The 12,220-nt window shown below is 45.7% G+C and overlaps 4 protein-coding genes across 4 annotated transcripts; 2 read left to right on the top strand and 2 right to left on the bottom strand.

Annotated features, from left to right (window-relative positions):
- Window positions 1–884: 884 nt before the first annotated feature.
- On the top strand, window positions 885–2,167 carry PHALS_06192 (Speckle-type POZ protein SPOP and related proteins with TRAF, MATH and BTB/POZ domains; the record flags this gene model as incomplete). Its single annotated transcript, XM_024719437.1, has 6 exons — window positions 885–929; window positions 995–1,162; window positions 1,226–1,273; window positions 1,337–1,438; window positions 1,506–1,745; window positions 1,811–2,167. 6 exons carry the CDS (start codon window positions 885–887, stop codon window positions 2,165–2,167), a joined length of 960 nt encoding a protein of 319 aa, XP_024584736.1.
- Window positions 2,168–2,309: 142 nt separating this feature from the next.
- PHALS_06193 (ck1 ck1 protein variant 1) lies at window positions 2,310–6,813 on the bottom strand (the record flags this gene model as incomplete). The annotated part of the gene is made up of 20 exons (XM_024719438.1): window positions 2,310–2,405; window positions 2,472–2,611; window positions 2,684–2,860; window positions 2,926–3,023; window positions 3,089–3,138; window positions 3,202–3,258; window positions 3,331–3,446; window positions 3,501–3,596; window positions 3,678–3,811; window positions 3,883–4,100; window positions 4,167–4,547; window positions 4,608–4,756; window positions 4,816–4,978; window positions 5,060–5,090; window positions 5,237–5,556; window positions 5,629–5,933; window positions 5,989–6,208; window positions 6,281–6,388; window positions 6,453–6,679; window positions 6,738–6,813. The coding sequence occupies 20 exons, from the start codon at window positions 6,811–6,813 to the stop codon at window positions 2,310–2,312; spliced, it is 3,162 nt and encodes a 1,053-aa protein (XP_024584737.1).
- Window positions 6,814–7,562: 749 nt separating this feature from the next.
- On the bottom strand, window positions 7,563–7,921 carry PHALS_06194 (Zinc finger protein 706; the record flags this gene model as incomplete). The annotated part of the gene is made up of 2 exons (XM_024719439.1): window positions 7,563–7,718; window positions 7,781–7,921. The coding sequence occupies 2 exons, from the start codon at window positions 7,919–7,921 to the stop codon at window positions 7,563–7,565; spliced, it is 297 nt and encodes a 98-aa protein (XP_024584738.1).
- Window positions 7,922–8,355: 434 nt separating this feature from the next.
- On the top strand, window positions 8,356–9,633 carry PHALS_06195 (peroxisomal-2-hydroxy-acid; the record flags this gene model as incomplete). Its single annotated transcript, XM_024719440.1, has 3 exons — window positions 8,356–9,360; window positions 9,420–9,514; window positions 9,585–9,633. The coding sequence occupies 3 exons, from the start codon at window positions 8,356–8,358 to the stop codon at window positions 9,631–9,633; spliced, it is 1,149 nt and encodes a 382-aa protein (XP_024584739.1).
- Window positions 9,634–12,220: the final 2,587 nt, after the last annotated feature.

Consider the following 12,220-nt stretch of genomic DNA (forward strand, 5'->3'; position numbering starts at 1 on the left):
CTACTGGCATTGCATATAACTGATATGCTCAACAACTAAAGGTAACTCAAATCCAAAATGTATCACAAAATAATCTACTCTGTGACTAACACATAGAGAAGAGTTTCCCTGGCCTACCCCGGTTCCAAACCGGGATATCTCAAAAGCAAAATTAGTACTTTGTTTATCTGCTTTCAGTCATTCCATTTAAAAAAGTGTAGCTCAAAATGGTACTTGATGTATCTGTTCCACGATCTATAATGATAATACCCCGCCGTAACGCTAGCAGCCCACGTGAACCACAAATCCCACTAAACGGGTTCCCATTACCCTCTTTAGTACCGAGTATAAATCACATGGGACTTTTCGCTCGTCTTATGAGCTTCGCCATAAGTTCAAGTGACAATAGTGTAAAGTGCATAGCAACATTATAGCTTCTAAGCAATATTGGAGTGTTGCTGGGGTCAAAATCAGCTTGAGTGATAAAGGAGCGCAAAATATAAACGCTAAACAAGCATCCAATGAACCGGAAGTTCGTCTCTCAAAATTTCTCATTTGAAGCACATGTTTGAGCAATTCACCGAGAAAGGTGCGTCGAGACATACTTTATGAGGAATCCGATGCGCCGATAAGAGCGGTCACAACGGCTTTTTGAGCTCTAACGTCCTCACAAAGAGCTCTAAGGCCAAGCCGTTTCCCATTTACCGGCACGATGGGGTGTCCCTTTCTTCGCGTCGTTTTATGTTCCGGTAAAGATTGGTATAAACTTATACAAATTCTGTAATCCAAAACTTTTAAACAATATTACATTTACCAATCTGGATTATTGACTTAAGACATAGCAGTGGGAGGACGCCACAGGCGATCTCGATTCCTGAAGACGTCAACACCCTCTCGAGGTTCCGATGAATCGAAGTGTGCGCCCCGAGAATGTGGAGTTTACAGTTAAGGTAGACAGGACGGACGATTTTCAGGAATCTTCATTTCAACACTTTTACTTAACGGCATGATGTAGGCAGCAGAGGACCTCGTGTTGACCGGAAAAGAGCGCTCGATTGTTCGTGTAGCGGCGAACAACATGTACTCGTGCTTAATGCAAAAGACGCAGCGATTTTCATCGCTTTTTCGCCACTACAGCAAGCACCACGGTCTTCCACGCGAGTCGCTTGACTTCTTCTTTACGGTATGAAAAAAGGATGCTTTGCAACATTATTTGGTGATTTTAATCGTGATTGCTGTCGTTCAGAATCGGTTGGATCCCGAAGATTCACCTGAATCGGTGCATTTACAGAAGGTAGGAATGAGGACAAAAACGCAGTTTTGTAAAACCCTGATCGTCAAAAAACTACTTTTACAGAACGATATTATCCTAGTCCGTCGCCGATTGATGCCCATGGCGCTAACTTTGCCAAGCCATAATGACGAAACATATTTTGGAACAATGAGAGAACTCTTTCAGGTAAAAATATACGCTGTTGATAGAATGTGACTAGCAACATTTGACAAGTATGGATCATAAATGACAGAGTGGCGTCGGTAGCGACATAAGGCTAGAAGTCGGACCAGAAAGAGAAATTCTGACTGCTCATCGGCTGATTCTTACGACAAGATGCGAGATTTTTGAGGCGATGTTTCGACCTGGAGCGATGAAGGAAAGTTGGGATGGCGTCGTTCGAATTGAAGATCACTCGCCCGAGATGGTGTCAAAAATGCTTGAATTTATTTACACGAATCGTGTGCTTGATCTTTCTAAACTGAACTCCAATGTAGGTGAATCTAAATTGTCGAATTTCTGATAACTAATGACGTCTTGTGCTATTGTGATTTCTAGCAACTGATTGATCTCTTGACGCTTTCGGAACAGTATCTGCTTTTGCCGCTTAAGCACCTTTGCGAAGTCGCAGCACAAAACGTCTTGTCGATCGGAAATGTTGGCCGATTCCTCTGCGCCGCGGAAAAATTTAACGCTGCGTACTTGAAAGAGTATTGCCTCGCTTACTTTATGGATCACACGAGTGAGATCATCGATGATGAAAATTTTCGCGAGGAGATTGAGAGTTGTCCATCCATGGCGCTGACTATTGTTCGCGCAACTACTCGTAACCTTGCGTGCTCTTTGGATCCCGTGCAGAAGAGGAGAAGACTCAACATGCCGTTTGATGAGCCGGAGTACTTATCCCCGAGTTGAGTGCCTACAAGCGCCGCCCTGTTAGATTCTTTTTATTTACGACGAACACTACATGTATATCATAAGTTAGCATTTGCAAATTTCGAAGTGATTGATTCATGATGGGCGAAAGCCTTCGCTACAGCGTATTTTTTCATTGATTTTATGATGAAATATAGCTGTCAAAAGCAAAACTGCCAAATTCCTCATTCCATTCTTTGTAAAATGCAAGATCTTTTGCCGCGACGCTGGAGCGAACCTAGCAATGAACAAGTAATCGGTTTATTTAGCTGTCATCAATACAACGCCAATGATTAAAACGCACGCCTCGCAAGGCTTCTTTGAAATCATCCAAGTTGATTGGACGAACAGAAGTGGCATCCATCGTGCTTATATCGGCGCAGTTTCGGATCGGACCCATTGCAGCTTCCGTGCACAGTGCCCGCACATCTGCACCTGAGTATCCTGAAGTACACCACACGAACAAGAATATCAACCTTTGAAAAAAAATTGTATGCTTGTCACATTGATAAAAACCTTTGGTGGATTCAGCAACGAAATGTTTGTTCTCGTCGGTCAAGTCGTTTTCGTTATCCTTTAGCAATCGACTGATTAAGTCCAATCTGGCTTCGAATGACGGCAAAGGAATGTACAAACGCTTCACAAATCGTCGACGCGCTGCCTCGTCAAGCTCTTGAGGTCTATTCGTTGCTCCTAGGAATCCAAACAACAAATTACAACACAAATCAAGACACATCAGCTCTAGTTGAGAACCACACCGACGACGAGGATGATGTCCTTGGCTTTTGTGCCTGCACCGTCAAGCTGAACCAGAAACTCAGTCTTCATTCGTCGACTCGCTTCGTCTTCTTTTGAGCTGTAATGACTTTAAGTGTTAGTTGAATGTTGGTTAATCGAATTCAAAGTCAACACGTCAAAGACCTTCGTTGCGTGAGTAGTGAATCAATTTCATCAATAAATATCACGGAAGGCTAAATGCACAAGAAATGTTGTAGTGAGTATTGACACAAACCCTCATACTCTGCGCACGATACCTGCTTTACGGCGGCTACAGCAAACAATGTTCGAACGAGCTTTTCTCCTTGACCTATCTTCGTTGTAAATGAAAGCAGCAGTATTTTTAAAAAGAAAGAAAATTTACAATTTGATTCTAAGAATCGCACCCATTTGCTCGTAATAGAACTCGCAGAAATATTGAAAAACGTGGCTCCCGACTGGCTTGCGATCGCCTTGCCAATCAAAGTTTTACCCGTTCCAGGAGGTCCAAATAGCAGCAAGCCTTATAAAAAATTTCCAAATATTAGATGTTCGCCGCGCACACAAACTATCGCACCTTTCGGAAGAGTGCGTAGACCGGTGAAAATATCTGGCCGTGCCATCGGCCAAATGACGAGCTCATTTACACACCTCTTGGCAAATTGCAACCCAGCTGGTGCACACAAGACACGAGAAGAATTTATGCTACATTAAATACTCTTTGTCAATAGTCGAGGATTTGTATTCGTCGTACCAATGTCGTCAAATGTAATAGGATCTCCTTTATCAACAATTTCCATTTCGATTTTTTCGATCAGCTCGGGATCACAACTCTTAAGGCGTGGATCGATGCTTTCGCTTTCGTCAATCAGGGTCGTCTGCTTGTTACTAGCGTTCGATCAGTATTCGTTGACTTCAAGGGGGCTGAAAATTACGTTAAGTGCAGAAATCCCACTAACCTTTTGTTCGATCCGCCATCGTTCAACGGTGACACAAACTTTTTGCTCACTCCAGATGAACCGGATCTGCAGCCTTTGTTTTCAATATCCTCTCCACCAAAGAGAAGATCTTGGTTTACGGGATGGTAACTACTGCGTGATGGAGCTTGACAATTTTTACTGCTTCTGATTTGACCATGGAATTGGCCCTTGTCCACATCAGTTGTCTTGCAGTCACGCTTTTCAAGTAGTATGCTAAACCATGAGTCACAAAATAACGCTTAAGGTGAGCAGTTATGCCTCACCTGTAGTCTTTCATATGCAGTGAGGAATGTTTGGTGTTGCCGAGGGGGTTCAGGACAAGATGTTCCACTTGAAAACTCAGAATCGGCATGTACATTCTTCGATTTTCTTCTTAGTAGATCACTCAGACCAGGTTTCGGCTGTGGTGGAGTATCTTTCACAGCCGGCACTGAACAACCAGCGACTGGAGTCATGCCAATTCGCGCATCGTTATTTAAATCAGCACTGCGTATTGTGGTCGCCTTCATTCGGGCAGGGACATGAGCTCTCGTCGCATGCTGCAACAGTGGTGGAGAAGGAGCCGCCCGCACAACATCTTTGCCTTGTGATGCCTGAATGCCAAACTTGACCGCACTAGTAAAGTCTTGATGATCTTCATTTGTCTGCTGCAACATGTGTTTTAAAACATTACACCACAATCATCAAGTTCGCTTATGAAATACCCCTTCGAAGAGTTTGGGATAACGCCTCTGCACATCCTTTAATGTCGCCCCCTTGTGTATCTTTCGTTGCCTCCATTCATTACGCACTCGATTTCTCCTCTTTGACACTTGAGACCCATCTTTCCGACTCTCCCGACATCGCAGTAAAGCTGTTTTAATTAAAAAATAAGTGGTTGTGGCATACAAATGTAATCAACCACGGACGCACTAAAACTTGTCGCATGGAGTTGTTCTAAGACATCAACACTTTGACGGTCGGCACGGATAGAGCTGAGTGCTTTCAGAATCTCTTTGTGTGTCTCTGCATCGTTCAAATCTCCATGAGTGCGCAGCAGCTCGTACATTACCCGTCCAGAATCGTCATGTGCCATCTAAAAATGTGTTAATTCAGAAGCTTTTTGATTGTAATATGATTGTGCTTAGCCTTTCATGATATTTTTTTAGAAACGCACACATATCCATGATACCGTGTAAACTACAAATCTTCATGTCAATAGCTACAACACATTCTTCGATAGCAAATTGTCGTAAGATGTGGATCCTTCTAAAAACCATAAGATGCATAGACACATGTATTTTTTACTTTCTTTACTACCGTAAGGTAGCTTTATTTCGAGCGCAAATTATACCGCTTAAGTGCAGCAGTGGCGGCAGCGTGACCAGCAATGGCTTTGTACACTTCTCGGTCTTGAGGCTGTATTTTACCTACGTCTGCAACTTTCTCCTCCAGTTCGTCAGCCTCGTGATTTATTTTACTAGTCTTGCGAATCTTAAAAGCAGCTTTCTTGATTGGAGCTTTTTTGCTCCGAGGGGTGGACCTCTTTTTGCCAGAAGCTTCATTCTTTCTCACCTTGACAGCAACATGTTGAGAAATTTTGCGATCCTTGTCAATGCCTTCAGTACCCTTGTGAGAAGAGCTCTCTGACGTTACAGCAACAGCCTTAGCAGCCTTCACGACATATCCATACAATAGATAAAACGTTTTGTTAAACGTGCTACATTAATGCACCTTCAAACATACCGCTTTGTTCGTCTTGTGCGAGCCCCACTCATAAGGAGTCATTAAGCCTTTTTTGCCGCCCAATTTTAAGAACTGTTGTGCAAAGAAGTCGTAGTCTGGTCGATCCTCAAAGCCGCAATCTCGAATACGTTTCAACATTATACCCCATTCACGAGGCATCGAAGCACAAAGATGATCCACCAAAGTAGCTTCTTTGATCTTTGCACCTTCAGCGTCACTAGACGCTTGCTGCCATGGAAGATCACCTCGCATTAGGTAGATAAGTACGTAAAGCAGCGATTCAACATCATCACGGCGACTCGATGCTGCACAAAGCAACGAGTAAATCATGCGTTACTCTGTTATAATCAACAGACATACTTGCACCGTTGTGGCAATTCACGCTAAGAAATGTTGGTGTTCCCACGACTGCTCCCTCTCTTAAATCTTTGTGTTTGCCCGCGGCAGTTATATAGCGATCCGAAATGCCGAAGTCAACGCAGTACACTTTGTTCTCCTCATCTGTATCCAGCATGAAGTTTTCCGGCTTGACATCTACGTAAAGAATATTCTTCACATGCATTTGTTGCAGCGTCTCCAACTGTTGCCATCCAATTAAAAGTAGTCAGATCTTCAAGACAGGACAAAGCAATCAAAACAAATACAACTTTACAATTTCCTGTCCAAGTCTAGCCGCCGTTACCGACGAAACAGGTCCTTGCTCCTGGAGCACCGTCTCTAGCGTTCTCCCAAGTCGCTCGATAACGAGAAAGCGAAATCCCTACGGATATAGGCCAATCGAAAAAATATCAGTTGTCAAACACTCAAACAGCGAATTCACTTACCTTGTCCTCGCCATAAGCCCCTGTGGGTACGTACGGAATGCCAGGCTGGTCCCTTAGGTGATTCTTGTACAAAAGATGCTCAGCATAAAGTGCGTCGGCATTGCGTTCTGTCAAAGTTTTCTTTCGCTTTTTGTTCTTGAGCTTTGCAGCTGGGATTTGGGGGAGTGGTGACACTTTGATCACAAATTTGCAGTTGGCATCGCTCTCGAGAGAGCTCACAGACTTAACTTTAGCATAACATAGAATGTTACAAGCGAAAGTATCTTAAAGATAATTAGGTATTACCGGAAAAAACATCGCTACATGCCCCCGAGCCGATCTTTTCACCAAGAACCCACGTTTTCAGCTTCATTCCTTCCATTGCGACTTTGTATTTTGTCGAGCTGATGATTATAATTTATACATCTTGTACTGATTACAGATTACAGCCAATTTTGCTTTATGTCGCAAATATTAGGACAGATAGAAAGAAAGAACAAGCAACAGTATGAGGTCTATGATTAGTACGGCTAACTTGCCTGATCATACAGTGTCTATGCTACAAAGCCTGAGCTTTTCTCCAGGAATATTAGAGCGCTCAAGGTAGCTTAAAGCAACGGTGATGCCTCAGGCTAAATGCATAAGCCTGCATTCTATATTTCATGTGGGCATAAAGTCGTACCTTCCACGTGAATCCGCAGATCCTACACTACTTTCTGCAGACGATCAACCCCTACCTCATCGGATCGACTGGTTGGATCGTCGAGCCAATTGTTTGCCACGATAGTTAAACATTTTGCGATACAATTTAAAACATTGCAGAACTAGCTAAAACTTGTCATGAAAATGCCTTGTCTAGATGGTTACTGTGCGTGTTATCAATTTACTCTGATCAGAACGCCAGTGTAAATTTTTCACCTTATCACATTGTTCTTGAATGCTTTCTCGATTTACTGATGAATGCAACAAAAATCGTATATATTACAAAATAATAAGAGATATACACGGAGTCTCACGTCGTCATTCTATCTCCACTCTCGCGTCGAATATGTCCTCTATAGCCGACTAGGCTTTTCAACTTTACGGCAGATAGACTTACCGATATGTATCACCAATTCCTTTAAGTTTCACTTATTTCTTTTTGAAATGGGAGCCAGCGGCGGACTGGTCCTGCTGTGATTCACGCAGGGCCTCGGCTTTCTGGATCATGGCCTCACGGTCGAATGTGGCTTTCGCGTGCTTGCTTGCGTAATGCTGTTCAAAAGACTTGATGTCTGGTGACGCGCTCTATAAATTTGAGATAAATTTAAAATTTTGGACTTCCACAAGATCAGAATAATTTTACGCACCATGCAGATGTCACAGGTGAAATTTAGTTTGGCAACTCCTCGCGTTGATGCACCAGCTTTGCCTCCACCTTTGTTGACCTGCTTCTGGCGCCGCTCGAGTTCCGCCGCCGTATGCTTTTTAAATTTAGCCTTGCCGCCCATGATGCTCCTCGTCTGAACGAATGGATTGTCATGAACAGTGCAAAAGTAAAAAATAGAGATTGACCGCATACATCGTATAGACCGGTCCCGAACCGTTTCCTATACTTATTCTTAGAAAGAGAATATTCCTCTCATCGAGAAATATTCCCCATAACGCCATGCAAGTCTAGTGCTTACGATTTACTCGGCATACCGCGATCATGTAAGTCAAAAGTCCAGTTATGATGGTAAGTACTGCAGGGGTATAGCGAACTTTATAGTGTTCAATATTTTGTTGTTACGCTACGCAAATTGTGTGCACAGTGCGGAGAGTTTACTTTCTCTTCATGTTTTTTGTTTCTGAAACAAAAATATGTCTGGGCACTAATAAATTTCTCGACATTTAGTATAGCGGACCAAAAATTGGGCTGAGTGTGTCAAGCGTAAAGTAAGGCATGGTCAAGATTGTCCCAGGCAGCGAAGCAACACCGCTTAACGTGCTCGAGTACGAAGAATATGCTAGGGAATATCTACCAAAAAATGCATTCGACTACTATGCGTCAGGTGCAGACGATATGGTAACGCTGAAAGAGAACCGCGAGGCTTTTAAACGACTCGTGCTGCTTCCTCGCGTACTTCGTGACGTGTCCCGAATTGACATTAGCACAACTCTTTTAGGCCATCATGTTAGCTCACCAGTATGTGTTGCGCCATCGGCCATGCATCGAATGGCGCATCCAGACGGCGAGATCGCCAGTTCGTCAGCTACAGCCAAAGCCAAATGCTGCTACATCCTTAGTACTATCTCCACCACCAGTCTTGAGGATGTAGCTGATGCCAGCAGTCTGGCTGATCCGTGTGCGCTACGCTGGTATCAGCTCTACGTGTTCAAAGACCGTGAGATAACGCGCAACCTCGTCCATCGTGCTGAAAAAAGCGGCTACAAAGCCATTGTTCTTACAGTCGATACACCCAAGCTGGGCCATCGCGAACCAGACGTGCGCAACCGCTTCAGTCTGCCCAATCACCTCACGATGGCAAACTTTACTAGAGTGGGTGGTGAACACGAGAAAGGAGTCTGCAGCAATGAGGACTCCGGCCTCGCCCATTACGTCAGTGAGCTATTCGACCTTACACTAAATTGGAACGACGTCAAATGGCTTAAAAGTATTACCGAATTGCCCATAGTTGTGAAAGGTGTGCTCAGCCCCGAAGACGCAAAGATCGCAGTCGGATTGGGTTGCGAAGGTATTCTTGTGTCCAACCACGGTGCCAGACAACTCGATGGCGTCGCCGCTACCATTGATGCTCTGCCGGCCATTGTTAAGGCAGTAGACGGTCGAGCGGAGGTATACATGGATGGCGGCATTCGTCGTGGAACTGATGTTTTTAAAGCTCTTGCACTTGGTGCCCGCGCAGTCTTCATTGGCCGTCCAATTTTATTTGGACTGGCTCACAGTGTACGTCAACATTCCTGTTACCGGTGTAAAAGCATAATTTAACTGGGTCTTGTCAACAGGGCGAGGCTGGTGTGATTAATGTCCTTCGTATTCTTACCGATGAGCTTAAGCATGCAATGCTATTCTCTGGTACTGCTAGGCTCGCTGACATCGGGTATGTCAAGCTCTGCCTATTTCTGCATTTCGTGTTCGTCGCATCCCACAAATCTGTTTGTAAAATTCAGCCCGGAATATGTTCGACGCGGATGTCCCCCGCTTCCGTCATCGTTATAAAGAATGAAAATGGTCTTTTGACATGTGTCAATAAATATGATTTCGTTTGGCATTTTCATATTAGCGCGCTGGCATCCATTTAATCAAAGGACTATCTGCGCTTATGTAACTAGCCAAGCACAATCCGCGTTGCGAGCGATATCTGCACGTCAAGTTCCGACCTGTGTCACTTGCTGATCCAACTCGCACCACCATCCAGTTGTTCTGGTCTTGCCTTTATTTGTTGTTGTGCACAATTGAACGGTACCAAATTACAACAGTACCTCGGATAACTCATGTCCGGATAACTCACAACTTCGTATAATAAGAACAATAGTTGCGGCAGAGCCGCTAATATGTAAAGCCCTAGGTTTTCATAATCAATAGAGTAATACCTGATAAATATATCAATAAAGTAATATGCATTACTACTGCCAATCCTGCCGGGTGATGAACCTGGTCGAGGATTCGGAGGAAATCGACTACGAGTCGGATACTCCTTTCCCAACCTGTGAAGAAAAGGAGGATGAGGTACGCCAACGGCGCGACGTGAACCCTCCTGGAACCTGTCCGTTTCATGACCTCTCGACTTCCGGGGGAAATGGTATTATTTCCAATCGCCTTGACGAGGTACAGGAAGAGCAATTGAAGGCTGCCCACAGGGCGGCTGTCATGCGCTCGTATCCACGTTTGGTCTTAGACCCTCGTGAGGAATACGGATTCTGCTCGACGGATCCCGCTACTGAAGCTAAAGACGCGATCTCGATCATTAGGCGCCTACGTATTCGGGCTTCCGGCCACTATACAAGCTGAGCTTGAACAGCGAAAAGCTCTTCGAGCTCGCTTCCTGGTACCTGAAGAAATCCCAATGGATAGGTACCGCGCATGACTATGAGCTCAGAGAGGAGGCGCTCCTGTACCCGCATTGGGGGCTCGTCCCTGGCGAAACCGGGCTTTTTTTGCGATGGAAGCAGCAGCTCCAGAACAAATCCTCGCTGTCTAAGTTAGAGCGGAGCCACAAGGAGGTGGAAGTCAGCGTAGAACGCCATTTTTGGTTCGAGTTTATCAAACTCAAAGCGCAACGCCGACTTTCTACGTATTGTGGTTTCTCATACGGGTGGGCTACAACCCCAGCAGCTCAGGACCATAGCTTGCGCTCAGCTCATGGCCTATCGGCTTCCCCAGCTATTGCCGAGAAGGGCGGGGCGTACGACGACGCGAAGCGTCATAATTCTTCTGATCATAAGCGTCCACGATGTCTGGGCATTCTTGCCGAAGTAGCACCTCAAGCTCCAGCAAGTTCTCGGATGTTGGGTATCCTCGCCACTTGGGTTTAACCCTGTCGATGACATCGATCCACAAGGCGTTCGACGGGATAGTGAACGCCGACGTTTTCGTCAAGAAGAGTCCGCGGTGGACGATGACGACTTATTCGATCACCATCCAGTGACTCGAGATGCTCTTCGAGCTATGGAGGTCAAAGTCCGTCGTCATCGGCACTCCGCTGAGCATCTTGCCGAGGTCGCATACCGCTGTGCGGAAGATCTCAAGAGCTTGGAGCACTTTGTGCACCGACTGCCTCATGTTGATGGCTATCGCGCTCTGTCGGAACAGCTCCTAGCCGTCGAGCAGACGAAAGAGTCCATTTGTGCGGTGGTGGAGCTCCTTGCGCCGTGAAAGATGCGCTCCGTGCTTTCTGGTCATGCTTTTGGGTGGTAACAAGCCTGTGCGCGCCGCTCCAGCGCCAACGCTTCCGCTTTTACTTGCGTCGGATCCCAGTACAGCTTAAGCAAGCCCAAATAAAACACCGGGTGGTTGTACATCCGTTTCGGAAGGTTTGGCGTATACGCAAGGCCCCGCTTGGCCACGACCTAAAAGGGCCCGGTATACTGTAGGTGGAGCTTCGTAATCAAGACAGCAGAAAGTGCATGTCAGGAAGGTTTATCGCATCCGAAAATCCAGGTCTCCGGCCTCAACATTTCTTCTACTTTTCATTCTTTCTGCATGTCTTGGCTTTCAGCCATCGCATCGCAAACGTGTTGTAAGACATTCAGTCTGGTAGACCGGAACTCATCGAATTCTATACCGACGGTGAGAAGGCTTAAATCAGCTAGCCGTTCGGCTATTCCTCCCCCGCCAAGCCCTTAGCCATGGGATGGTGGCGTCAGCGGGATACGAGGATTAACACGCCCGTTCGCGTAAAACGGTGTGTAGCCGGTAGATGAATGCACTGCATTGTTCAGAGCTTCCTTTTCAGGTGGCAGCATGGCGCTCCAGCGGCTCGGCGTCTCAGCGAAGACGCTGCGATGAACATCTTCAGCGACGCGATTCGCGCGTTCCATTTGATCATCCATATGCGGATGGTCCGCTGTTAACATTGTCAATTTGATGCCCAGCACCCTGAAGAGTGATAACCAAAACTTCCCAGTGAAACGTGGTTCTCTGTCGGAGGCAACTGACTCCGGGGGTCCGTGTTGTCGAAAGACGCGATCCATAAACAGAGTCGCTGTATCGACACCGTCGATGGTGTCCGGCACAGCAGAAAGGTGAGCCATCTTGCTCAAACGGTCCACAAAGACCACCACACCCGTGTTGCCCGCCGAGTCCT

The sequence above is a fragment of the Plasmopara halstedii genome, assembly GCF_900000015.1.
Source record: "Plasmopara halstedii genome assembly, contig: Scaffold_2956, whole genome shotgun sequence".
In the NCBI taxonomy this organism is placed as follows: Eukaryota; Oomycota; class Peronosporomycetes; order Peronosporales; family Peronosporaceae; genus Plasmopara; species Plasmopara halstedii.